The sequence below is a fragment of the Salvelinus alpinus genome, chromosome 37 (assembly GCF_045679555.1).
Source record: "Salvelinus alpinus chromosome 37, SLU_Salpinus.1, whole genome shotgun sequence".
In the NCBI taxonomy this organism is placed as follows: domain Eukaryota; kingdom Metazoa; phylum Chordata; class Actinopteri; order Salmoniformes; family Salmonidae; genus Salvelinus; species Salvelinus alpinus.
Window position 1 is genome coordinate 17,969,559 of NC_092122.1, and position 27,982 is coordinate 17,997,540.

Here is a 27,982-nt window from a genome sequence, read left to right on the forward strand (position 1 = left end):
CTGGGAATACAGATGTGCATCTGTTGGTCCCAGATACCTTAAAAAAAATGGTAGGGGCCTGGATCAGAAAACTGGTCAGTAGCTGGTGTGACCATCATTTGCCTCATGCAGCGTGACACATCTCCTTCGCATAGAGTTGATCAGGCTGTTAATTGTGGCCTGTGGAATGTTGTCCCACTCCTTTTAATAGCTGTGCAAAGTTGCTGGATATTGGCGGGAACTGGAACACGCTGTCGTACACGTTGATCCAGAGCATCCCAAAAATGCATCATGGGTGACATGTCTGGTGAGTATGGAAGAACTGGGACATTTTCAGCTTCCAGTTATTGTGTACAGATCCTTGCGATGTGGGCCGTGCATTATCATACTGAAACATGAGGTGATGGCGGCGGATGAATGGCACGACAATGGGCCTCAGGATCTCGTTACGGTCTCTTTGTGCATTCAAATTGCCATCGATAAAACGCAATTGTGTTCGTTATCCGTAGCTTATGCCTGCCCATACCATAACCCCACCACTACCATGGAGCACTCTGTTCACAACGTTGACATCAGCAAACCGCTCGGCCACACAACGCCATACACGCTGCCATCTGCCCGGTACAGTGGAAACTGTTCTTCCGTGAAGAGCACACTTCTCCAGCGAGCCAGTGGCCATCGAAGGTGAGCCTTTGCCCACTGAAGTCAGTTACGACACCGAACTTCAGTCAGGTCAAGACCCTGGTGAGAACGATGAGCACGCAGAGGAGCTTTCTTGAGACGGTTTCTGACAGTTTGTGCAAAAATTATTCAATTGTGCAAACCCACAGCTTCATCAGCTGTCCGGGTGGTTGATCTCAGATGATCCCGCAGGTGAAGAAGTCGGATGTGAAGGTCCTGGGCTGGTATGGTTACACGTGGTCTGTGGTTGTGATGCCGGATGGACGTACTTCCAAATTCTCTAAAACAATGTTGGAGGCGGCTTATGGTAGAGAAATTAACATCCAATTCTCTGGACATTCCTGTAGTCAGTACGCCAATTGCACGCGCCCTCAAAACATGAGACATCTGTAGCATTGTGTTGTGTGACAAAACTGTACATTTTAGAATGGCCTTATACATAATGATTATGCTGTTTAATCAGCTTATTGATATGCCACAGCTGTCAGGATCATCTCAGCAAAGGAGAAATGCTCACAAAAAAGTATGTAAACAAATTTGTTAAAGAAATAAGCTTTTTGTGCGTATGGAAAATTTCAGGAATGTTTTATTTCAGCTCATGAAACATGCGACCAACACTTTACATGTTGCGGTTTTTTGATCAGTGTAGATCAAATACTACACTATGCTCTGGACAGTGAACATCAAATTATTTAATGATAAATTAAGAGTAGTATGTAAGTCACCTGCTGTCATAGAATGTTTTATTCTCTAAGGTATTATACATTACAGACCACACACAAGCACTTTACCATAACAGTATTCATGTCCTGAGATCACCTCAAGACTTCACAGATTTGATTGACAGGGAGAGACCTCCTCTGATGATTTACTTGCACACTGAGTTCAAAGCACCAATAGGTAAGAGCACATGTTCTGACATCAAAAACAAGGCCCAGATTGAATACTTTGAAAACACAGCCTTCCCTTCAATAATCACAGATTTTAAATGACTCTGGATTGTCAGGCATGAAGTGGAAGCAATCGGTCAGCTATTCAACAGCATCAGATCAGAGATGAAGTCAAGCAATGATGGAAAGAAGGACGCATTGTCAAAGTATTGGAACAAGGCCATGTCCTTGATACAGACCACAAGAGAAAAATCATAGTGCCTTCCTACAACGCTCACTAGAGCGTGGCTCAGTAGTAATAAGAAAACAAAATGTATGAAAGCAAGATATTTACAATAAAAAAAGGACTTGTACAAAAAAAAAACAGGCTCTATTGATACATTTAGTGTAGAAAATGTCCGAAACAGTATTGAACTTGATAGTAAACATAGTCGACAGATGCTATTCTGACAAATGCCTTTGGTCAAGGTTTGAATTACTCATTGGCTCTAGAAAGTGGGCTGAACCAATACACATTTTTTATGCATTTATGGCAGTAACCTGATTTGTTGATAACATTGCAAACCAGCCAGGTCACCCGTAATACAAGTCAGTATTCGACGTCCATCCAAGTCTGAAGATGTTGGGAAATGACGTGGAAACCAGCCACTAGGGGGCAACAGTGAGCGCTGTTACCTTCAATAAGGTTTGGGTTTTGCTAGGGCGTTGTGGACAGGGATGGCGGATGGGCGGAAGCATCTCCCTCTGATTCCAAAGGTTGCAATTTCGAATACAGCAATAGAAAGTTAAGCCTAACCCAAACCTTATCCCTTACCTTAACAAATCAGCCTTAAGAATATGGAGTTAATGCCTGGACTTAACCTTAAACACTTTGAAATGTGACGTTTGAGAAACATGGATGAACGTCTAGATCTGACTTGAGACTGAGCTGGTTCCCTATCATCTGGACCTTTCCTTTCCCACATTTTACTTAGTATATGTCCCCTTAAAACATTCAAGCTGGATCCTTAATGGTGAAACTGCCATGTCCGTTTGTGATATTACAACAACAAAGAAGTTACTGCAAACGACCAACAGTTTCCCTCTCAGACATCAGTGCATGCGCGATAGAAGAGCACAATATGTCCTGCTATTAGTTTTACCATGCTGTGTGACGTTCCTCAGCCCGGACAACAACAACAAAAAAAGTGGTGGGTAGGCTTCCCCATACTGCGGACTCCATCTTTAAGGCTTTAGTTAGTCCAAATACACAGGTTTAGACCGTTACATTTGTACATTTTAGTCAACAGACACTCTTTTCCAGAGCGACGTACAAGACAATTAGGGTTAGGTGCGTTGCTGAAGGGCATAGAGTGATTTTTCCCCCCGTCGGCTCAGATTCGAACCAGCAACCTTTAGGTTACTGGCCCAACGCTCTTAATCGCTAGGCTCCCTGCCGCCCGAACTTCACAGGGAAAAATACATCGACTTTGTTTAAGACGACAGAACACAATCATGACCATTTGCAGAGTGCCACGACATCGACAAAGCCAAAGACTCATTGGGCACTTAGATATACAAAACCAATTCACTGTGTTTGACAACATCACTGTAGAATCACAACAGATAATGCTGGTGCATTTCATTATAATATAGATTTTCCTAGTTAAAAAGAGCATAGAAAAATCTGTCCATATTGCATGCAATTTACCCCAGTGCAGAAAGAATCAAAATGCCTTTTGTCTATGGTCCCCTGATACAATAAGAAAAGCATAATAGTTCATTTTGTCAGGATATACATTTTGTTGTGACTGTTATGGCATGCTGAAGAAGGCAGAGCAGTAGAAATGATGGATTTTTTCCTTTAGCAGATCTCCTGTTCTTCACCTACTCTGATCTGAGAATGCAGGCTAAAGCAACATGGCAGATGACTAACGGACATTGGCTCTCACCTGTCTGGCTCTTTCAGATCAATGCAAGGAGAGGAGACGAGAACTATTTCCATTATTGAGCTACGCCCCCTTTAGACTAATGCGCTATAAGGAAACCACTTTAGACTAATGAGCTATAAGGAAACCACTTTAGACTAATGAACTATGCCTCCCTCTCATTCCACCTTCTTCAGGATGTAGAGGATTCCGATATTGTCGATGGTGACGAAGGTGGAGAAGTCAGGTGACACATGGATCCTTTTCAGATTGGCTCCTGTCGGGTAGAAGGTCTGGAGGGCCTCTCCTTTCTCCACGTTCCACCACTATGAGGGAGAGTGAGAGAGAGAGAGCAGGGGCAAGAGAGGGAGAGCAAGAGAGAGAGCAGGGGCAAGAGAGGGAGAGATAATGAGAGAGGGTGAGAGAGACAGACAGAGTTAGTTATCAGTTTAAGTGTGTCTCTAAGCCCCTACCACTGATGTACAGTACCCTGTAAGAGCCCTTCTGATAAATAGATCAGTGATGCAGTTTGGTCTTGTCAGCCACACACACACACACAGTTTTGCTAACCGATTCTGTTTAATGCGACCTGCTAAGCTGTAATTTTTTCATTGAAGTTCCACCTCTCAGGAATCCACTATCAAAGACACCAAGTCAATCATATCAAGTGTGCGCGCGGGAGGTGTCTCAAACGAAGACATGCCAATCTTCCACATTTCCCAGAATAATATTCATATTCGCTCTTTTATCAAGCCAATGAAAACAGACAGTATCATCACACCACTTATCTCCCTGCGGAACATATTTCCACTTCCTAAATTCCATTAGTGGAAGGGAGAAACCTAGCAGCTTCTAACACCCAGCTGTTATTGTGGGTCTGAGGAAAAACCAGGCCAAGTCAGACTGTAAGACCCAGCTGTTATTGTGGGTCTGAGGAAAGACCAGGCCAAGTCAGACTAAGACCCAGCTGTTATTGTGGTCTGAGGAAAAACCAGGCCAAGTCAGACTGTAAGACCCAGCTGTTATTGTGGGTCTGAGAAAAAACCTGTCACGCCCTGACCATAGAGAGCCTTTTTATTCTCTATTTTGGTTAGGTCGGGGTGTGACTAGGGTGGGTAATCTAGGTTGTTTTATTTCTGTTGGCCTGGTATGGTTCCCAATCAGAGGCAGCTGTTCATCGTTGTCTCTGATTGGGGATCATATTTAGGCAGCCATTTCCCCACTGTGTTTTGTGGGATCTTGTTTGTGTGTAGTTGCCTGTGAGCACTCCATAGCTTCACGTGTCGTTTGCTCTTTATTGTTTTTTGTGCGGTTCACTTCTAATAAAATGTCGAACCGATTTCACGCTGCGCTTTAGTCTGAATGTTAGTACGACGATCGTGACAAAACCAGCCAAGTCAGAATAAGACCTAGCTGTTATTGTGGGTCTGAGGAAAAACCAGGACAAGTCTGTCTCTGAGAGAGTGTGTGCAGCGTCAACTGTTGCAGAATTAGTAGTAGTATCCTTGTACCATCGTACTCAAGTACACACATACATTCTCACACGCAGACACATGTACGCACGCACAAACACACCACAGACACAGAAATATTAATGAATGATACAAACTCCTCAAACACACAAAAGGGGTCTCATTTTCCATTCCCCTGCAAGTACAGCTTGCAAATGAGACCCCTTTTGTGTGTTTGAGGAGTTTGTATCATTCATTAATATTTCTGTGTCTGACTGACTGTCTGCCACTGTACCCCCCTATCTCTAGTCTATGAGTGTGAGGCCCATGCTGTGTAATGGCTCGGTCTGTACACTACAAACCTCTGCAGGGGTTTAGGCCACGGTCTGTGGAATACCAACACCACTGTGTGTGCAGCGTATGGAGCGGGCTGCAGTGAAGTGGGGTGACTGAGCTCCATAGGGCCTCAAGCTGACTGTTCTAGATCTATGAAGACTGAGGAATGGAGGGTCTCATTAAAACAAATAGGAGGAACAGGATGTCTGTTTTGACTTAATGAGGTATGCTTCTGTGGAGAAGAGAGGGAGAGATGGAGGGAAAGAGAGAAGGATAGATGGAGAAGGTCCGGTAGTTGATTCCCTTTCAGATCCCTGTGTCACTCACACACACACACAGCGGTTACATAACCATGCAACACAACAAGACAAAGGTCTTCAATATTTAACACCACTAAGATCTCTCTCTCTCTCTCTAAATGTATCTCTTTCTCTCCATCTCTCATTTTATTCTCTCCCCTCTCCTTTTTCACACACCCTCCATTTCCATATAAATATTTGGAGAGAGGAGAGATAGACAGTGAGGCGAGTTAATAATAAATAAACCCTGTACTGTAGCTGTAAGACTGCTGATTCTAATCCCAGACTGGGCAACACAGATATGGAGCCATGGATATAGATACTGCTTTCAGCAATGCTCTTAACCCTAGATAAGTCTAGGTAGTGCTGCACTTGGAGTGGTGTGTCTGTGTGCGTGGCCTGCCTGTTGACAACAGAGAAGGTTTCTGTAGTAACGGATGGATATAAAAATAAAGTACTATTCTTCCTATTTGACAGCTTCGCGTGATGGAGGAGGTGGTACCCCATACTGAGAGGAGAGAGGGAAGTGTGATTAAGTCTCAGAGGAAAGAAAAACAGCTCCCCCCACACACACTCATGTGCGCACAAAACTCCTAGTCTCTCAAACTCAATCTCTCTTGTAAATATCCTTTGATCGAAAGATAACCAGCAAGGGATGAGCATAAAGACAGACCACCAGCAAGGGATGAGAATAAAGACAGACCACCAGCAAGGGATGAGAATAAAGACAGACCACCAGCAAGGGATGAGAATAAAGACAGACCACCAGCAAGGGATGAGAATAAAGACAGACCACCAGCAAGGGATGAGAATAAAGACAGACCACCAGCAAGGGATGAGAATAAAGACAGACCACCAGCAAGGGATGAGAATAAAGACAGACAACCAGCAAGGGATGAGAAGAGACCGAATAAAGAGAACGAGAATGACAGAGGAGAGTACTTCACTCCACATCCTCCAAACTCTAACCCCAGAGAGAGAGAGAAAAGAGAGCATGTGGTTCCTGCTAAAGGGGTCAGCATGCTTCAGTTCAGCTGATGCCTAGCCGAACACGGCTACCTGAACACGGCTAGCTGAACCGAACGAGTGTGCTCGCATACTGCCTTGAAAGACCTATGCTTGATAAAGGAGGAAAAAGAAGAAAGTCATGTTTGTCCATTTTGACATGCCGTAGCCAGGATATACTTCCTCAAAATAGTCTGAATTATTCCAAGAAATCTGTCATTAATTTTGACGTTTTGCCGAAGAGATCTTAGTCGTGCAATTTTACATGTAAGATGTTTGTTGCAGTATTTTTCTGTGTGTTGGGGACAGTGTGTACATATGGGGTGATGCAGGGGAAGACAGGGGCAAGGGAGGGAACGAACATGACAGGGACAGAGTCACTGTACTATAGGTACACACAGAAACACACACTACAAGAGGGGCCTTATTTGACAAAGGTCTAATGACCACCAAGAGAATACTGCAGTACAAGTCATGATGGAATGTGTGTGTCCTCTGTAGAACAGATGGTGCTGCTGATATGAACACTATTACTGTGCTGCCATTGATTTATGATGGTGTTAGCGAAGCAGAAAGATGCAATGGTCTGGTGTGTGTGTGTGTGTGCGCGCATACGTGTACTGTAAGCTGTGTTTGTGTGCATGTGTTTGTACTTGTGTGTGTTTGTGCCATCTTGAGTTCTCATGAGTTAGAAAACTTTCCAATCCAACAGCACAGCTTGCTGCCCCCTCCTGCCAAGTCTTCTAAAATTAACACTGATGATGATATCTGCATGGATATATTAATATAGATTAACAACCAGTCTAACACACACACACACACACACACACACACACACACACACACACACACACACACACACACACTAAATGTGTTAGTATATGTACTGTGTGTGTGTCTAGTGAGTATTAGCTTATGCTAGAGTGCATACAGTACACTAGAATTAGCCTGTGTGTGTCTGTATGTTAATATGCAGGCTTGTATACTGAGCGTATGTGTGTGTGTCAGTATGTTAATATGCAGGCTTGTATACTGAGAGTAGGTTTGTGTGTGTCAGTATGTTAATATGCAGGCTTGTATACTGAGAGTATGTTTGTGTGTCTGTATGTTAATATGCAGGCTTGTATACTGTCACTGCTCCTCCTCTGCAGTGCAGGGGCCGGTTCCTCCTGCAGGCAGAGGAGGGTCGTTAGTGATTGGAGTCACCTGGGCTCTAAGTATTTAAACTGTCACTAATCACTTCTCTCTCCGTCTCTCTGCTCCTCATGATTTGTTTGTTCCTTTGTAGTTTTGCATAATTTTCACTCAGTCATGTTCACACACACATATTCACGCATCCATGCACTTTACATACACCTTACATTATGATACTTCCACACCTCATTCCTTTTCCTTAGTTTAAGTTAATAGTTTGTTGTAGAATAAGAACACTTTTAATTGGCCTATACCTGTTGTTCGTGTCCCCTCATTTTTGTCACAGGCTATGAGCCGGCTTGTGACAAGTGGGGGCTCGTCCAGGATCGTAGTTAACTTTGCCACTTTTTTTGTTTGAGGGGATGTTTGGGTGGGGCCAATTTTGTTGAAGAGAGCGTTGAGAGCCATGTGTTCTTTTGGTTCAGTTAGCTTGGTAGCTAAGCAATTCACTGGGTTTTTCTGGGTTTTGTTCATGTGGGAGTCCTCTCCTGTTCAGGCTTATCAGCGAGTGTCCATAGGAGGCTCGTGGTGTTTTTGTTTTAGGTGGCAGTGAACGTGGGTAGAGCATCCCTTTCCCTTTTCCCCTACATCGGCTCGGGAGCACCTCCGTGGTTATGGGAGGGCCGCCAGTTTCTGGTTGTCTTTTCCACTCCACTGGTTTTGTGTGCATAAAACCCCACCACATGTGACTGCACGAAGACCAGGGCCAGTTAGTTAGTTGTTTTTGGAGGATAGTGGGGTGTGGCTCCTGTCCTTGAACCCAGACTGACAGCAGGTGAGTTGTGTGTTTTTTGAGCATTTGTAAGAGTATTATTGGTTGAGGAAAATGTCTTCCATTTTGAGTAGTTTTGTTCAAGCTCCTTCAGAGGTAGCCTTAGAATTGTGTACTAAGGAGCAGTTAATTGAAATTGCTGAACATTATCAGATTGAGATTGTTGATAAAAAAATTAAAGAGACTGTTAACTAGCTTAAAGCAGGGTCTTAGGGAAATGGGTGTTTTTGGTGGTCAGTCTGCTAGTAGTGAGGGTGCACGTTTTCAGTCTAGCCCTTTAACTTTTGAGCAGCAGAGGGAACTGTTGCAAATGCAGTTAGAGATAGCGCGATTGAGAAATGCTAATAGACCGGAAAGACTACCACAGTTTGATGTTTCACAGAATCTTTGTTTGTTGCCTAAATTTGATGAGTCAGATCCAGACACATACTTTACTTTATTTGAGCGTATTGCGGAAGCTAGAGCTTGGTCAGATTTGGACATGACTATGTTGTTGCAATGTGTACTTACAGGTAAAGCACGTGAGGCTTTTGCAGCACTGAGTGTAGCTGACAGTAAAGTTTTTGCTAAAATTAAATCAGCAGTTCTGAAGGTCTACGAGCTTGTGCCAGAGGCATATCGTCAACGTTTTCGTTACAGGAAAAAGTTAGATTCACAAACCTATTCTGAGTTTGTTTGTGATTTGACTTCTGCATTTAATCGTATGTGTACAGCTTCTGAAGTTAGTACTTTTGAGGGTCTGTCTAATTTGATTGTGTCAGAACAGTTCAAAAATTCTGTGTCTGACCAGGTTGCTACATACATGAATGAACGTAAAGTTAAGTCTCCAAGTGATGCAGCAATCCTTGCAGATGAGTACAGGCTAACACATAAAAACCATTTTGAGTCAAACAGTGACATGCACCATGAAAATAACTTTACTCCTAGGAATAGTAGGTCACCTTTTTTGGGGGCTTCTTTCCAAAGGCCTCAGCAGAAGTTTGGGTCTGGAGGACTTAAAGCACCAGTTAATGCTAATACCTGTCGCTACTGTTTAGTTGAAGGACATTGGAAGAAAGATTGTCCTCGGCTTCATTCAAAACAGTCAGGTCAAGTTAAACCTGCTATGATGGCAGCTCCTGTTACAGCCTCTGACCATCAGGGTGAGCTGTTTCAGCCACTAGTTGAGTTTGATTCTCAGTCTTCCCACTGATTTTTCAGCCTTTATTTCAGATGGTGTAGTGTCCCTGGTAGATGGCAACCAGAATGTTAAAATCAAGATCCTAAGAGACACTGGAGCTTGAGATTCTTTTATTCTGGAATCTGTTTTGCCGTTCTATAAAGAGTCTGATACTGGCCGTTGTGTAATGGTATGTGGTATGGGTTTAGTTCCATTCTCTTGTCCTTTACATGAAGTTACCCTAAAATGTGGTCTAGTGGAGGGTGATGTAGATGTTGGGGTTAGACCCCAGTTGCCAGTAGAGGGAGTTCACATGATTTTGGGGAATGACTTGGCAGGTAGTAAGGTGTGGGCAGATGGCAAACTAAACATCTGTAAGAAGCAACCTTCAGTGTCCCCTGCAAGGGAATCTCCGGATCAAAACTGTCTCTCCTGAGGTATTTCAAGTTTGTGCGGTTACCTGCGCAGCCTCTCGTAAGGAGATTGAGAGTAAGCCAGAAAGTCTTGAGTTGCCAGTCAAACTCCAGACAGAACAGTTGACTAGTTCTAGAGATTCATTGATGTCTGAGCAAAAGGCCGATACTACTTTAGCTGATCTGTTTGATAAAGTGGTTCCTGATTCAGTGGTGAGGAATAGTGCTCAGTGTTATTTTCTTCTTGATGGGCTGTTGGTCAGGAAATGGGTTCCACACTATGATCAGGGTCTAGGAGAACTAGTCTTTCAAATAGTTGTACCTACTACTTTGCGAAATAAAGTGTTGCAAACTTCACATGGTGATGTGGCAGGTCATATGGCTGTTCGTAAAACTTATGATCGCATACTTCGTTATTTTTTCTGGCCACGTTTAAAGCGGGATGTAGCTCAGTTTATTAAAACGTGTCATACGTGTCAGCGCACAAGTAAGCCAAACCAGGTCTTACAAGACACTCCATCACAAACCCACTTAATTGAGCATGATATAGACATCGGAGATGCTAAGCCTATCAAACAGAGATTTTATCGTGTATCTGAGGAGAAGAGATTGAAACTAGAAACAGAGGTGCAGTATATGTTGGACAATGGTATTGCGGAGCCATGTTGTTCAAATTGGGCTTCACCCTGTCTTTTGGTCAAAGAGTCTGATTCCACTTTCAGACCTTGCACTGATTATAGAAAAGTTAACAATGAAAACTCAAAATGTGAGTTTGCCAAAACCACAGTCACATACCTAGACAAGGTTGTTGGTCAGGGATTTGTCTGTCCCGTGGAAGCCAAGGTTCTGGCTGTGAAGCAGTTCCCACAGCCCTCCACAAAGAAAGAACTGATGCGCTTCCTGGGAATGGCGGGGTACTACCGTGCTTTTTGTAACTACTTTTCGGTAGTAGTGTCCCCCCTGACCAATCTGTTGAAGGCCAAGGCTGAGTTTATCTGGTCCGCCCAGTGTCAAGAGGCATTTGATGCAGTTAAGACTCTTTTGTGTTTGGCACCTGTGTTGGCAGCACCAAATCTTGGGAAACCTTTCAAATTGCAGGTAGACGCCAGTCAAATCGGTGCTGGGGCTGTGCTTCTCCAGGAGAATGATGACACGGTTGAGTGTCCAGCCAGTTTCTTCTCCCGGAAATGTAATAAGTATCAGAAACTATTCTGTAATTGAAAAGGAGGCTTTAGGTCTCATTTGGGCTTTACAGCACTTCGAGGTCTATGTTGGTTCTGGTTTGACCCCTTTAACTGTGTTCACTGACCACAACCTACTTGTTTTTCTGAGGTCCCTGCAAAACCCCAACCAGCGCCTGATGCGTTGGGCTTTGTTCTTGCAACCTTTCAACCTTGATATTAGACACATTAGTGGTAAGGATAATATCATTGCTGATGCTCTGTCCCGTGCTCCTTTAACCTAGCTTGAATCTTTTCTCTGCTGACCCCTACGGGCTGTCTGCGCCTCGTTCCTCTTAAATTGCTCCCCAGGTACCAGGGCTGCTGAGTTTGAGGGGCGGACAGTCAGCTGGGGGACACGGGGCTACTGCTAGGAGCCGGGATTGGTATCCTTTTTTTGTTTATTTGTTTTTGGGGAAATTTGAATTATTTTGATTATGTTGGGTTGAGGGTGGGACCCTCATTTTAAGGAGGGAGGTGTCACAGCTCCTCCTCTGCAGTGCAGGGGCGGTTCCTCCTGCAGGCAGAGGAGGGTCGTTAGTGATTGGAGTCACCTGGGCTCAGGGTATTTATAAACTGTTTCACTAATCACTTCTCTCTCTCTCTCTCTCTCTCTCTCTCTGCTCCTCCAGGTATGCTCATGATTTGTTTGTTCCTTTGTAGTTTTGCATAATTTTCACTCAGTCATGTTCACACACACATATTCACGCATCCATGCACTTTACATACACCTTACATTATGATACTTCCACACCTCATTCCTTTTTCTTAGTTTAAGTTAATAGTTTGTTGTAGAATAAGAACACTTTTAATTGGCCTATACCTGTTCGTGTCCCCTCATTTTTGTCACAGGCTGAGCCGGCTTGTGACAATACTGAAAGTATGTTTGTGTGTCAGTATGTTAATATGCAGGCTTGTATACTGAGAGTATGTGTGTGTGTCAGTATGTTAATATGCAGGCTTGTATACTGAGAGTGTGTGTGTGTCAGTATGTTAATATGCAGGCTTGTATACTGAGAGTATGTGTGTGTGTGTCAGTATGTTAATATGCAGGCTTGTATACTGAGAGTATGTGTGTGTGTGTCAGTATGTTAATATGCAGGCTTGTATACTGAGATTGTGTGTGTGTGTCAGTATGTTAATATGCAGGCTTGTATACTGAGAGTATGTGTGTGTGTCAGTATGTTAATATGCAGGCTTGTATACTGAGAGTATGTGTGTGTGTGTCAGTATGTTAATATGCAGGCTTGTATACTGAGAGTATGTGTGTCAGTATGTTAATATGCAGGCTTGTATACTGAGAGTATGTGTGTCAGTATGTTAATATGCAGGCTTGTATACTGAGAGTATGTGTGTGTGTGTCAGTATGTTAATATGCAGGCTTGTATACTGAGAGTATGTGTGTGTGTGTCAGTATGTTAATATGCAGGCTTGTATACTGAGATTATGTGTGTGTGTCAGTATGTTAATATGCAGGCTTGTATACTGAGAGTATGTGTGTGTGTCAGTATGTTAATATGCAGGCTTGTATACTGAGAGTGTGTGTGTGTCAGTATGTTAATATGCAGGCTTGTATACTGAGAGTATGTGTGTGTGTGTCAGTATGTTAATATGCAGGCTTGTATACTGAGATTATGTGTGTGTGTGTCAGTATGTTAATATGCAGGCTTGTATACTGAGAGTATGTGTGTGTGTCAGTATGTTAATATGCAGGCTTGTATACTGAGAGTATGTGTGTGTGTGTCAGTATGTTAATATGCAGGCTTGTATACTGAGAGTGTGTGTGTGTGTCAGTATGTTAATATGCAGGCTTGTATACTGAGAGTATGTGTGTGTGTGTCAGTATGTTAATATGCAGGCTTGTATACTGAGATTGTGTGTGTGTCAGTATGTTAATATGCAGGCTTGTATACTGAGAGTATGTGTGTGTGTCAGTATGTTAATATGCAGGCTTGTATACTGAGAGTATGTGTGTGTGTGTCAGTATGTTAATATGCAGGCTTGTATACTGAGAGTATGTGTGTCAGTATGTTAATATGCAGGCTTGTATACTGAGAGTATGTGTGTCAGTATGTTAATATGCAGGCTTGTATACTGAGAGTGTGTGTGTGTGTCAGTATGTTAATATGCAGGCTTGTATACTGAGAGTATGTGTGTATGTTAATATGCAGGCTTGTATACTGAGAGTATGTGTGTGTGTGTCAGTATGTTAATATGCAGGCTTGTATACTGAGAGTATGTGTGTGTGTCAGTATGTGTAGAAACATCCATAACCCAGTCCACTGGAATAAACTGGATGTAACAGGTGCTTTTGCTGAGCAGGTATGTCTATTGAAGCTACCCAGGGAAAAACTCAGACTTACATGATAGAAACACAGCCTGCCTGGCCCAGTCACAACACAACAGAGTGGGTATGTGTGTGAGAGAGTTGGATTGGAGGAGAGAGAGAGAAAGAGGGAGAGAGATGGAGAGGCAGGTGTTTATATGTATGTGAGCAATCTCTCTTAAGCGAGCACACTCAGACAAAGTGCCCAGGGATAATGCGTACAGATCCCTTGCTCTTTTTCAACTCCTACAGGCTCTGGGACAAGGAGATGGAGGGAGAGAGATGATCAAATAAAAGGTGAGAACTGTGTGTGAACTAGGTGAATACCAGTACACTGTAGGCCTATATTACAACTGTACACTGATGTACAACATATTAACACCACCTCCCTCAATGTTGTCCTCAGAACAACCTCAATTCATCGAGGCATGGACTCTACAAGGTGTCAAAAGCGTTCCATAGGGATGCTGACCCATGTTGACTTCAATGCTTCCCACAGTTGTCAAGTTGGGTGGTGGACCATTCTTGACACACACGGGAAACTGTTGAGCGTGAAAAACCCAGCAGAGTTGCAGTTCTTGACTCAAACTGGTGCGTCTGAACAAGTTATGGTAGTAGGTGCCAAAGGCACTTAAATATTCACCTTCTGAATGGCACACACACAATCCATGTCTCAATTATCTCAAGACTTAAAAATCCTTATTTAACCCGTCTCCTCCCTTTCATCTACACTGATTGAAGTTGATTTAACAAGTGACATCAATAAGCTTTTACCTGGAATCACCTGGTCAGCCTGTCATGGAAAGAGCATGTTCTTAATGTTTTGTACACTCAGTGTATGTATGTCCATGCCCGTGTGTGTGTGTCAGCACCCAGGACAAGCGGAGAGAGAGGGAAAAGCTGTCTGACACAACGGCTGCATTATTCAACAAAGGCTCCACCCATTGAAATATTGATGCACAGTTAATTCTAACTCCTCCCCCTCCTCCATCTCTCTCTCCCCCTCCTCCAGCTCTTTCTCTCCCCCAGCTCTTTCTCTCCCCCTCCATCTCTTTCTCTCCCCCTCCATCTCTTTCTCTCCCCCTATTGTTCTCTGTCTCCCTTGGTCTGTCTGTGTGTCTGCATGTCTCTCCACCTCCCTTTCCCTCTCTTCCCTAACGTTAACCCTCTACCTTTCCCTCTCTTCCCTAACCCTTTCCCTCTCTTCCCTAACGTTCACCCTCTACCTTTCCCTCTCTTCCCTAACCCTTTCCCTCTCTTCCCTAACGTTAACCCTCTACCTTTACCTCTCTTCCCTTTCCCTCTCTTCCCTAACGTTAACCCTCTACCTTTCCCTCTCTTCCCTTTCCCTCTCTTCCCTTTCCCTCTCTTCCCTTTCCCTCTCTTCCCTTTCCCTCTCTTCCCTTTCCCTCTCTTCCCTTTCCCTCTCTTCCCTAATGTTAACCCTCTACCTTTCCCTCTCTTCCCTAACTCTCTCCCACATCTTGCCTCTCTTTCTCTCCACCATCTCATCCCGGGGTGTAAGGTATAACATGTCCCCTCTCTCTCCCACAGCCAAAGACAATTAACCCAGGTTTAATGAGAGGAGCATGGGAACAACAGGCTTTGGGGGGGATAAATATTTCACTACATCATGTTGTGTTTACGCCATGAGCCTGAGAAGAGATATACTGTAGCTAGGCCAAACTCAGGGCTGCCAACCAAATGGCACCCTATTCCCTTTATAGTGCACTGCTTGGATAGGGCTCTGGTCAAAAGTAGTGTACTATAAATGGAATAGGGTCCCTTTTGGGACGTAGCAAAGGCTGAACAAGGCTAGATCACGGCTCTAGCTGAAGAAGAATACTTTATTAGTTCAACTGAGACAGAAATTAGTCTTTTACCAAACCCCACGGTTTCATCGCTGCTTGATGAAAGATCTCTGTCTGTCAGAGACCGACTGTCTGCACTCCTAAACTACCAGTCATTTTGTACCTGACATATCATGCTTTATACATTAGAATATGTGTGTGTGTACACGCAAACACACATTAAGCTGGAGCATAGAGTAGCCAATGAGCAGTTTGGGAGGTCCTTATTCAAGGGAACGTTGACAATAGCTGGCTCTTTCAAAGACCGAGATGTATCTTTTGATCTTGGAATAAGAAAAATATGAACACACAAATATAATAACTGTGTGGTGTCTGATCGTAATTCTATCCGAAATACACATTTAATTTATACAAAAACACAAGCCTAAAAACAAAACCTCAAACAACCCCAAACCCACATACACACAAAGCCACCACATAGCACAGAACTGTGATTGAAAGTATGTGATGTGACAGGTAGTGTGTGTGTATTTTTAGAGGCATGTCTCTGCTCTGCGTGGAGTGTGGCATGGCTCTCCTGCAGCTCCTCTGTTGGGAACTATCAGTACGTGGTGTTATGGCTGGGGAGGAACAACAGATCTACACTGACAAGGTTCTCTCCTACTGACTCCACCATGTCTTATCGGATGACTTCATCCAATCTATTTACCGATATAGATTGTGGTGTAAGAGTGCGGTATCTACAAGCATTAGAAAATGCACCGTTGTCATGGGAAGGCAACTGAGAGCCTTTTTATTACTAAACTAGGTGTTTGTGACGTTAAAAATCGGGAGACTTGAACAGATCAATCAGCATAATATACATTTCTCGTCCAATATTGTTAGCCGACTGACTATTAAACATTAACAGGGTTTCAGCAACAAGATATTTACAGATGGATTTTTAGCTTTATGGGGGACACAGATCACACAATTGATCTCCATCTCTCTCTGACTCCCACCCTTCCTTCTCTATGATTCTCTCCCTCACAAATGTACTCTTTCTTTTCTCCCCTTTCCACCTCTCCAGGGGAAGGTCATATTAACCTTGACTCCTCTCACTCTCCTCATTGGCCACCTGGGTCTTGTTAGCACACATTTAACCACCATAAACACACATACACACACACACACACACACAGAGACAGAGAGAAAGAAATAAAGGAGAGAGAAGCAGAAAGCTCTGATATTTTACCCAATTCTTACCCCTGTTCAGCAGCTTATGATGGAAGGAGAGAGAGATTGAGAGAGGGGTTCCAATGGGGAGATGAAAAGGGAAAGAAACAGAATTAACACCTGAGAGAAAGGGAGAGGGAGAAACAGACAGAGAGACACACACAAAGTGAGCAAGTAAAAGAGAGAGAGAAAGAAAGACAGAGAGCGAGAGAGGAGAGATACCATTAGTAGGAGAGTGTGAGAGACTTCCTATGGGGAACAGAGAGATGGAGAACAACAGTGAGTGTGAAAAAGGTGAGATAAGGTTGGATATCTTCTCTTGGTCTTCAATCACCTAGCGAAGTGAGGTCTGACAACACTACCGACAGGCAACTGTCTTCATCTAAACTCCTCACATCCATCTACAGTACTGTGTGTGTGTGTGTGTGTGTGTGTGTGTGTGTGTGTGTCTGTATTTGGAGACGTGTGTGTGTGTCTGTACACGTGTGTGTCGGTGCATGATTCATGTGAGAGTACCTAGGGAAATGAAGGTTAAATAAGGATGGTATGAGATCTGGGAATATGTTTGATAAATGTGGGTATATTGAGAACAGAACATACAGTGCCTTCAGAAAGTAGTCATACCTGTTAACTTATTCCACATTTTGTTGTGTTACAGCCGGAATTCAAAATTGATAAAAAATAATAATTATCACCCATGTACACACAATAACCCATAATGACAAAGTGAAAACATGTTTTAAGAAATGTTAGCAAATGTATTGAAAATGAAATACAGACATTTCTAATTTACATAAGTATTCACACCTGAGTCAATACTTTGTAGAAGCACCTTAGACTCACAGCTGTAATTGCTGCCAATCTGGGTAAGTCTCTAAGAGCTTTCCACACCTGGATTGTGCAACATTTGCCCATTATTCTTTAAAAAACAAAAATAGCAAATTCTACAATGAGTGGTTTGGAAGGAATCAGTAGCTAACTGCAAGTGTTGCAAAGCAATCACCATTTTGCTTCGCCTGCCTGCTATTCGGTGGAGAGCGTGTGTGGTCCAAGTCTGGGTTTAAGGATTTAAATCATCTCTCTGAAATGGTCTCTTTTCCAAGCTTAAAAAGATAATTCACTCGCAACCCCATGGGCCAGAAAAGGTTGAATACATTAGCCATGCTGTCCATCCAGCATGACTTCTTCCGTGTTTAAGACAACTGGGAACTCTGGGAAAAAAACTAGCTCCAACTTGGAAATGACATTTTGAACGGTCATCCAACAGAATTCCACATAGGGAACTCGGGCCTCTTTCTAGCGCTCCGACCTGAAGATCAGACATCATGATTCAACCTTGGTTTTTATTTTTTAAAGAGTTCCCAGTTATCTTGAAAGCACCTTTGATGATAAAATTTGCCCGCAAGAAGCACCGCCACGCCACCTTCCTGTTCAAGTAAGCACAACAACGGTCCAAAAATGTATGATGCTGCATATATTAGCTCATGTGCTTTTATTCACGAGGAAGGGATACTATATAATGCTGTTGGGCCTGTAACCATGAGAAGGGGATACTATATAATGTTGTTGGGTCTGTAACCACGAGGAAGGGATACTATATAATGCTGTTGGGCCTGTAACCATGAGGAGGGGATACTATATAATGTTGTTGGGTCTGTAACCATGAGGAAGGGATACTATATAATGTTGTTGGGTCTGTAACCATGAGGAAGGGATACTATATAATGTTGTTGGGTCTGTAACCATGAGGGGATACTATATAATGCTGTTGGGCCTGTAACCATGAGGAGGGGATACTATATAATGTTGTTGGGTCTGTAACCATGAGGAAGGGATACTATATAATGTTGTTGGGTCTGTAACCATGAGGGGATACTATATAATGTTGTTGGGTCTGTAACCATGAGGAATGGATACTATATAATGTTGTTGGGTCTGTAACCATGAGGAAGGGATACTATATAATGTTGTTGGGTCTGTAACCATGAGGAAGGGATACTATATAATGTTGTTGGGCCTGTAACCATGATGAAGGGATACTATATAATGTTGTTGGGCCTGTAACCATGAGGAAGGGATACTATATAATGTTGTTGGGTCTGTAACCATGAGGAGGGGATACTATATAATGTTGTTGGGTCTGTAACCATGAGGAGGGTCTGTAACCATGAGGAAGGGATACTATATAATGTTGTTGGGTCTGTAACCATGAGGAGGGGATACTATATAATGTTGTTGGGTCTGTAACCATGAGGAAGGGATACTATATAATGTTGTTGGGCCTGTAACCATGAGGAGGGGATACTATATAATGTTGTTGGGTCTGGAACCATGAGGAGGGGATACTATATAATGTTGTTGGGCCTGTAACCATGATGAAGGGATACTATATAATGTTGTTGGGCCTGTAACCATGAGGAAGGGATACTATATAATGTTGTTGGGTCTGTAACCATGTTTGCCAGTGACTCTTCCCATTCAAATATTATTTTTCAACAAAAAAGTTCAGTAATTCTAGTTGAAATTGCAAGTTTTGTTGTTACCGTTGTTACCGTGTTGTTTTGTTGTTACCGTAAATTTGTTGTTACCGTTATGGTGCCATTAACTTGCTAAAATCACCAGTGGTGGTACTCAGTGTTTTCTCCAAACAACACTATGTATTCAGGACTAAAAGTGAATTAATTGCTTTGCCACATTTTTTTGCAGTATGACTTAAGTGCCTTCTTGCGAATAGGATGCACGTATTTGAATATATGTTATTCTGCACAGGCTTCCTTTTTACTCTGTCAATTATGTTAGTATTGTGGAGTAACTACAATGTTGTTGATCCATCCTCAGTTCTCCTATCACAGCCATTAAACTCTGTAACAGTTTTAAAGTCACCATTGGCCTCATGGTGAAATCCCTGAGTGGGATTAGGAAGGACGTCTGTATCTTTGTAGTGACTGGGTGTACTGATACACCATCCAAAGCATAATTAATCACTTCACCATGCTGAAAGAGATATTCAATGTCTGCTATTTTCTTTTTACCCATCTACCAATGGGTGCCCTTCAAAAATCTCCCTGGTCTTTGTGGTTGAATCTGTATTTGAAATTCACTGCTCAACCTTACAGATAATTGTATGTGTGGGGTACAGAGATGAGGTAGTTGTTAAAAATATATATGTTAAACACTATTATTGCACACAGAGTGAGTCCATGCAACTTATGTGACTTGTTAAGCACATTTTTACTCCTGAACTTATTTAGGCTTGCCATAACAAAAGAGGTTGAATACTTTTGTCTCACTACATTTCAGCGTTTCATTTTAAATAAATCTGTAAAAAAATAAAAAAAATAAACATAATTCCAATTTGACATTATGGGGTATTGTGTGTGTGTCGGCCACTGACAGAACATCTACATGTCATATATTTTATATTCAGGCTGTAACACAGCAAAATGTGGAAAAAGTCAAGGGGTGTGAATACTTTGTGAAGGCACGCTATATGTGGGTCTGTTGAGCGAAAAAACACGTACACAGTGTACAACACATTACAAAAACCTGCTCTTCCCTTTCATAAACTGACCAGGTGAATCCAGGTGAAAGCTATGATCCCTTATTGATGTCACTTGTTAAATCCACTTCAAAATCAGTGTAGATGAAGGGGAGGAGACAGGTTGAAGTAGGATTTTTAAGCCTTGAGACAATTGAGACATATTGTGTGTGCCATTCAGAGGGTGAATGGGCAAGACAAAAGATTTAAGTGCCTTTGATCGGGGTATGGTAGTAGGTGCCAGGCGCACTGGTTTGTGTCAAAAACTACAACGCTGCTGGGTTTATCACAGTTTTATCAAGAATGGTCCACCACCCAAAGGACATCCAGCCAACTTGACACAACTGTGAGAAGCATTGGAGTCAGCATGGGCCAGCATCCCTGTGGAACACTTTCAACTCTTTCTAGAGTCCATGCCCTGACGAAATGAGGCTGTTCTAAAGAAGGTGCTCCTAATGTTTTGTACACTCGGTGTATGTGGGTATATTGAGAGAACAGAACATACAGTGTATACCCACATACGTGTTTCTAACATGTATGGAATCAGGAAGCTGAATACTTATGGAACTAATATATATTTTTTCTTTTTTATTCATCTTTAAAAAAGTATTGAAAAAATTATTCCACTTTGAAATAGAATTTTGTTTAGATTGTTGACAATAAAATTAAAAAAAGTAATCCATTTCAATCACACTTTGCAACACAATAAAATGTGAAGAAATCCAAAGGGTCTGAATACTTTTGCCAAAGCATGGTATTTTGGAATATGGAGAACTCAACATTCTATCCCTTGCATTAGTCTTTTATAGAACCGTAATGTACTAATATAGAGCACTATGTTGAGTCATATAGTGCTGTATAATATTGTATTGGAAAGCATCATAAAGTAATATAATGATAAATTAAAAATACTGTGTGGTTATCAAGATAGGTGATTGCACCTACAGTACCAGTCAAAAGTTTGGACACACCCACTCATTCCAGAGTTCTTCTTTATTTGTACTACTTTCTACATTGAAGAATAATAGCGAAGAAAACAAAACTATGAAATAACAAATATGGAATCATGTAGTAGCCAAAAAAAGTGTTAAATCAAAATATATTTTATATTTGAGATTCTTCAAAGTAGCCACCCTTTGCCTTGATGACAGCTTTGCACACGCTTGTCATCCTCTCAACCAGTTTCATGAGGTAGTCACCTGGAATACATTTCAATTAACAGGTGTGCCTTGTTAAAAGCTTGTGGAATTTCTTTCATTCTTAATGTGTTTGAGCTAATCAGTTGTATTGTGACAAGGTAGGGGTGGTATACAGAAGAAAGTCCAATAGTTGAAGTCGGAAGTTTACATACACCTTAGCCAAATAAACTGAGTTTAAAAGTTTCACAATTCCTGACATTTAATCCTAGTAAAAATTCAGTCTTAGGATCACCACTTTATTTTAAGAATGTGAAATGTCAGAATAATAGTAGAGAATGATTTATTTCAGCTTTTATTTATTTCATCACATTCCCAGTGGGTCAGAAGTTTACATACATTCAATTAGTATTTGGTAGCATTGCCTTTAAATAGTTTAACATGGGTCAAACGTTTTGGGTAGCCTTCCACAAGCTTCCCACAATAAGTTGGGTGAATTTTGGCCCATTCCTCCTGATAGAGCTGGTGTAACTGAGTCAGGTTTGTAGGCCTCCTTGCTCACACACGCTTTCTCAGTTCTGCCCAAAAGCTTATAGGATTGAGGTCAGGGCTTTGTGATGGCCACGCCAATACCTTGACGTTGTTGTTCTTAAGCCATAACTTTGGAAGTATGCTTGGGGTCATTGTCCATTTGGAAGACCCACTTGCGACCAAGCTTCAACTTCCTGACTGATCATGAAATGTTGCTTCAATATATCCACAATTTTCCTTTCTCATGATGCCATCTAGTTTGTGAAGTGCACCAGTTCCTCCTGCAGCAAAGTACCCCCAAAACATGATGCTGCCACCCCGTGCTTCGCGGTTGGGATGGTGTTCTTCGGCTTGCAAGCCTCCCCCTTTATCTTCCAAACATAACGATGGTCATTATGGCCAAACAGTTCTATTTCTGTTTCATCAGACCAGAGGACATTTCTCCAAAAAGTACGATTTTGTCCCCATGTGCAGTTGCAAACCATAGTCTGTCTTTTTAATGGCAGTTTTTGAGCAGTGGCGTCTTCCTTGCTGAGCGGCCTTTCAGGTTATATGTCGATATAAGACTAGTTTTACTATGGATATAGATACTTTTGTACCGGTTTCCTCCAGCATCTTCACAAGGTCCTTTGGGATTGATTTGCACTTTTCGCACCAAAGTACGTTCATCTCTAGGAGACAGAACGCGTCTCCTTTCTGAGTGGTATGACGGCTGCGTGGTCTTATGGTGTTTATACTTGCATACTTTTGTTTGTACAGATGAACGTGGTACCTTCAGGCGTTTGGAAATATCTCCCAAAGATGAACCAGACTTGTGGAGGTCTACAATTTTTTTTCCTGAGGTCTTGGCTGATTTCTTTAGATTTTCCAATGATGTCAAGCAAAGAGGCACTGAGTTTGAAGGTAGGCCTTGAAAGACATCCACAGGTACACCTCCAATTGACTCAAATTATGTCAATTAGCCTATCAGAAGCTTCTAAAGCCATGACATCATTTTATGGAATTTTCCAAGCTGTTTAAAGGCACAGTCAACTTAGTATATGTAAACTTGACACACTGGAATTGTGATAGTGAAATAATCTGTCTGTAAACAATTGTTGGAAAAATTACTTGTCATGCACAAAGTATATGTCCTAACCGACTTGCCAAAACTATAGTTTGTTCACAAGAAATGTGTGGAGTGGTTGAAAAACAAGTTTTAATGACTCCAACATAAAAGTGTATGTAAACTTCCGACTTCAACTGTATTTGGTAAAAGACCAAGTCCATATAATGTCAAGAACAGCTCAAATAAGCAAAGAGAAAAGACAGTCCATGATTACTTTAAGACATGAAGATCAGTCAATGCGGAAAAATGTCAAGAACTTTGAAAGTTCCCTCAAGTGCAGTCTCAAAAACCATCAAGCGCTATGATGAAACTGGGACCGCCACAGGAAAGGAAGACCCAGAGTACTCTGCTGCAGAGGATAAGTTCATTAGAGTTACCAGCCTCAGAAATTGCAGCCCAAATAAATGCTTCACAGAGTTCAAGTAACAGAGACATCTCAACATCAACTGTTCAGAGGAGACTTTGTGAATCAGGCCTTCATGGTTGAATTGCTATAAAGAAACCACTACTAAAAAGGACAACAATAAGAAGAAGAGACTTGCTTGGGCCAAGAAAGTGAGCAATGTACATTAGACCGGTGGAAAACTGTCCTTTAGTCTGATGAGTCCAAATTTGCGATCTTTGGTTCCAATCGCAGTGTCTTTGTGAGACGCAGAGTAGGTTAACGGATGTGTGGTTCCCACCGTGAAGCATGGAGGAAGTGGTGTGAAGGTGCTTTTCTGGGGACACTGTCAGTGATTTATTTAGAATTCAAGACACACTTAACCAGCATGGCTACCACAACATTCTGCAGCGATACGCCATCCCATCTGGTTTGCACTTAGTGGAACTATCATTTGTTTTTCAACAGGACAATGACCCAACACACCTCCAGGCTGTGTAAGGGCTATTTGACCAAGAAGGAGAGTGATTCTTGGAGAGTGATGGAGTGCTGCATCAGATGACCTGGCCTCTACAATCACCCGACCACAACCCAAATGAGATGGTTTGGGATGAGTTGGACCGCAGAGTGAAGTAAAAGCAGCCAGCAAGTACTCAGCATACGTGGGAACTCCTTCAAGACTGTTGGAAACCATTCCAGGTGAAGCTGGTTGAGAGAATGCCAAGAGTGTGCAAAGTTATCAAGGCAAAGTGGCTATAAATTATATTTTGATTTGTTTAACACCAACTACATGATTCCATGTGTTATTTCATAGTTTTGATGTCTTCACTATTAATCTACAATGTAGAAAATAGTCAATAAAGAAACTCTGGAATGAGTAGGTGTGTTCTAACTTTTGGCTGGTACTGTATATTGGTCTGTGGTTGCATACCAAATGGTGCACTTTCCCCTATACAGTGCACTACTGTAGACCAGAGCGAGTTGGGCCCTGATCAAAAGTAGTGCACTAAATAGGGGAATAGGGTGCCATTTGGGATGTATCCTGTGTCTCCTCAATCCTAAGGACTAGTGTTGACTTAGCAACAGTGGAGATGTAGGGGAGAGGAGGAAGATATGAAGCTTCTGTAAGTATGAGCACTCTGTGTGAATTACTCGGGGTCTCCTGCTGTGTGTGTGTGTGTAGGTGTGTGTGTCAGGATGAGCCTCTTCACACATCCTACCTCTACTTGGATCATGGCACTATGACAGATTGTCTCACAGCAACTCATGCTGAATCTGTGAGGTCCCGCTGATTCTCTGACTGTACCTATGTGCATACCTGTGTCTGCATGTTTGTGTGTGTGTGTCTGTGTGCGTGTCTCCATGTGCGTGTGTGCCAGATTGTGTGATGTATAGCTGTGCGTCGGGGGCTGTCTCCCAGGTGTAAGACAGGCTGTGTGAGGTATTACCGGGCAGAGAATAGAGGAGTGATGGGGGTCAGTGTGATATTACACCCTCACTCAGAGAGCTGCCCCAAAACACCTTATCACTCCCTGAAACACACACACACACACACACGTGACATCCTATCCTGGTGTCTCAGAGGCTTAAGGAAGCATTGGAACAATTCCCAGAGGGTCACACACCATGCTGCTTTTAATTACACTACCTGATAATACCTGTCATATGGACCAGACAGAGATAGACAGAGACAGAGAGAGACAGAGAATAAAAAAGGGTAAATAATGATGATAGGCCATGGAAAGGGACCAGAGATGGAGAGAGAGGAGAATAGAGAGAGAGAGAAAGAGAGAGCGAGAGATCGATAATCTCCTTTAAATATAGCAAGACAGAGATAGTGTTGTGGTGGGAAGTTACTCCAGGAAACCATAAGGAGGAGACAGATAGGGGTTGACAGACATCAGGGAGACTAGCTTTATTGAATCAACATCACAGCACTACTGATCCCATCAGCACCACTTCTACTGAACACACACGTCTGTAGTGATAAGTTCTGCTCACTGTTGGCTGCTTCCTCAAGTTAGTTTTCATACAGCGTGATACAAAATCAACATTTGGAAAGACATGGTGTTCTTCAGGCAGACAAAGCTACAGTACAAACTAGGCCTTAAATCAATCAAAACCCAAAATTGTCAGAGCAGAAGGAAGCAAGTTTTGTACGTGGCTTGATTCATGCGTCCTTCACAAAGACACATTTTCACAGTGGGTGCGAGGCACTGTGGCTTGTAGGCCTCACCAGGTCTCACACCCACTGTGCAATTTGGTGGAGGATCGGTGATGATCTGGGGGTGCTTCAGTAAGGATGGAATCGGGCAGATTTGTCTTTGTGAAGGACGCGTGAATGAAGCCACGTACAAGGTTGTCCTGGAAGAAAACTTGCTTTCTTCTGCTCTGACAATGTTCCCCAACTCTGAGGATTGTTTTTTTCCAGCAGGACAATGCTCCATGCCACACAGCCAGGTCAATCAAGGTGTAGATGGAGGACCACCAGATCAAGACCCTGTCATGGCCAGCCCAATCTCCAGACCTGAACCCCATTGAAAACCTCTGGAACAGGATCAAGAGGAAGATGGACAAGCCATCAAACAAAGCCGAGCTGCTAGAATTGTTGCGCCATAAAGTCACCCAACATCAATGTGAAAGACTGGTGGAGAGCATGCCAACACGCATGAAAGCTGTGATTGAAAAATCAGGGTTATTCCAGCAAAAATGTATTTATGAATTCTTCCTAATTAAAACATTAGTATTGTGTTGTTTAAAAATGAATATGAACGTATTTTCTTTGCATTATTCGAGGTCTGACAACACTGCATCTTTTTTGTGATTTTGACCAGTTGTCATTTTCTGCAAATAAATGCTCTAAATGACAATATTTTTTTGGGGAATTTGGGAGAAATGTTGTCAGTAGTTTATAGAATAAAACAAAAATGTTCATTTTACCCAAATACATCTCTATAAATAGTAAAATCAGAGAAACGGATCATTTTGCAGTGGTCTCTTATTTTGTTCCAGTGCTGTATATTTTGTAATAATTTCCAGCTGAAATCTGGATACAGGTTGGATTGAATAAGGCCCACTGTTAATACATACAGATGCAATTAGTCAGTTTTATTTATTCTGTCCCCACGGCTCCCCAGGCTAAATTAGCCATCGTTTTACTATGAATACACAGCTGCCACGGCAATTATTATGACTGACAGCTCACCTCTCACCCACGATAAATCAATCAACGCTCATTACAAGGGATTCGCCTCTTCAGCGCAGACAGGCATAATAATCAATCACTGCTCGTTACATCCACACATGCTCAGATCCATCAAGTCAACGCGCCTCAGGAGAAAGAGAGGAAGTGTGGAAAGAGGAAGTGATAGAGTGATGAAGAGCTATTCTGTCCTTCTACCACTCTGGATAAGAGCGAGTGTCATCAGGAGGTAATGATGGAATTAGTAGTTAGTTAGATTCTCCATCAGTATCCATGGAGTTGACTCATTAAGTCTAGTAGCTAAGTTCTCCATCAGTATCCATGGAGTTGACTCATTAACACTATGCACAACATATTGACTGATCACAATGGGCTTAATGACCTGGGGCTCATCAATAGAAACTAGAATCTTCCCAATGAAGACAACAAACAAAAAGGCTAGCTAACAACTTCGAGAGAAAGAAGTTTGAAATGAAGATGCAGTCAATTTATTTTGTGTTTCTTGGATACGTGGCAACCAGTTTGATTCAAACAGACACTTGTATATCACATAAAAAGAGCCACGAATGAGAGTTTTTGTGTTGAGAGACATTAGAAGAAAAACATCCATCACATTGATCCAATGAACATTAAAATCACTGGTTTAATATGCTTAATACATTTACTAGAGGCTTTTGGAATTCAGAGCGGAGGAGACAAGTGAGATAAGGAATGCTGCTGTTGAATTTTCCTGAAATCACTCAGGCAAGAAACTCCCTCTCTCTCCTCTCACACCCACGCCCGCCCGCCTACCCACGCCCATCCACGTATGCTAAATGTAATGCCCCCAAGCTTTCTTACGCCACAGTAGGTTTATAGTACTCCCAAAACAATAGTCACAGTGAGAGTGTGAGTGAGATTTCATATCTCATCCTCCTCCCAACTTGATTGGATTGCGGAGTGTGTGTCTGCTACTCCTCTCTGATTACCTCCAGTTTTACAGAAGGAGGGATCACCTGGGGTCAGCCTCAGCCGGGCTCTGATTGGCTTTTTAACCAGGCAGTGATGATGTAATCCCCGGGGGACAAGGGCTCTGGTCGATAGTGCTTTAAACCTCAGTTTGTTCCCATTAGTGTGTGTGTGTGTGTGTGTGTGTGTGTGTGCGTCTATTTGTCTTTACATGTTTGTGTGTGTGTCTCCGTAAACGTGTGCGTGTCTCTCCGTGTGTGTGTGTGTGTGTGTTTCCTACCTTAATGTATCCTCCTGTAGACAGCAGCACAGTGTTGTCTGGGGAGAAGTGCAGGTCGGTCACCCAGCCTCCATGCAGAGAGTCCATGGCGTCCTTGTTGTCACGGGAACAGATCTTTAGCAGAGTACCATCCTTCACGTTCCACAGCTGAGACACGACACACACATGAGACAAACAAATGAAAAATTAGAGAAATTAA

At 42.5% G+C, this 27,982-nt stretch overlaps 1 protein-coding gene across 3 annotated transcripts in view; it reads right to left on the bottom strand.

Moving 5' to 3' along the window:
* Positions 1–1,228: 1,228 nt before the first annotated feature.
* LOC139566041 (apoptotic protease-activating factor 1-like) overlaps positions 1,229–27,982 on the bottom strand; it is a 65,065-nt gene continuing 38,311 nt past the window's right edge. For all 3 annotated transcript variants that reach the window (XM_071386884.1, XM_071386882.1, XM_071386881.1), the window contains 2 exons: positions 27,784–27,930; positions 1,229–3,783 (listed from right to left, as the gene is read on the bottom strand). In XM_071386884.1, coding sequence (XP_071242985.1) covers positions 3,637–3,783; positions 27,784–27,930 — 294 coding nt within the window. In that variant the 3' untranslated portion in view covers positions 1,229–3,636. The remainder of the gene's footprint in view (positions 3,784–27,783; positions 27,931–27,982) is intronic.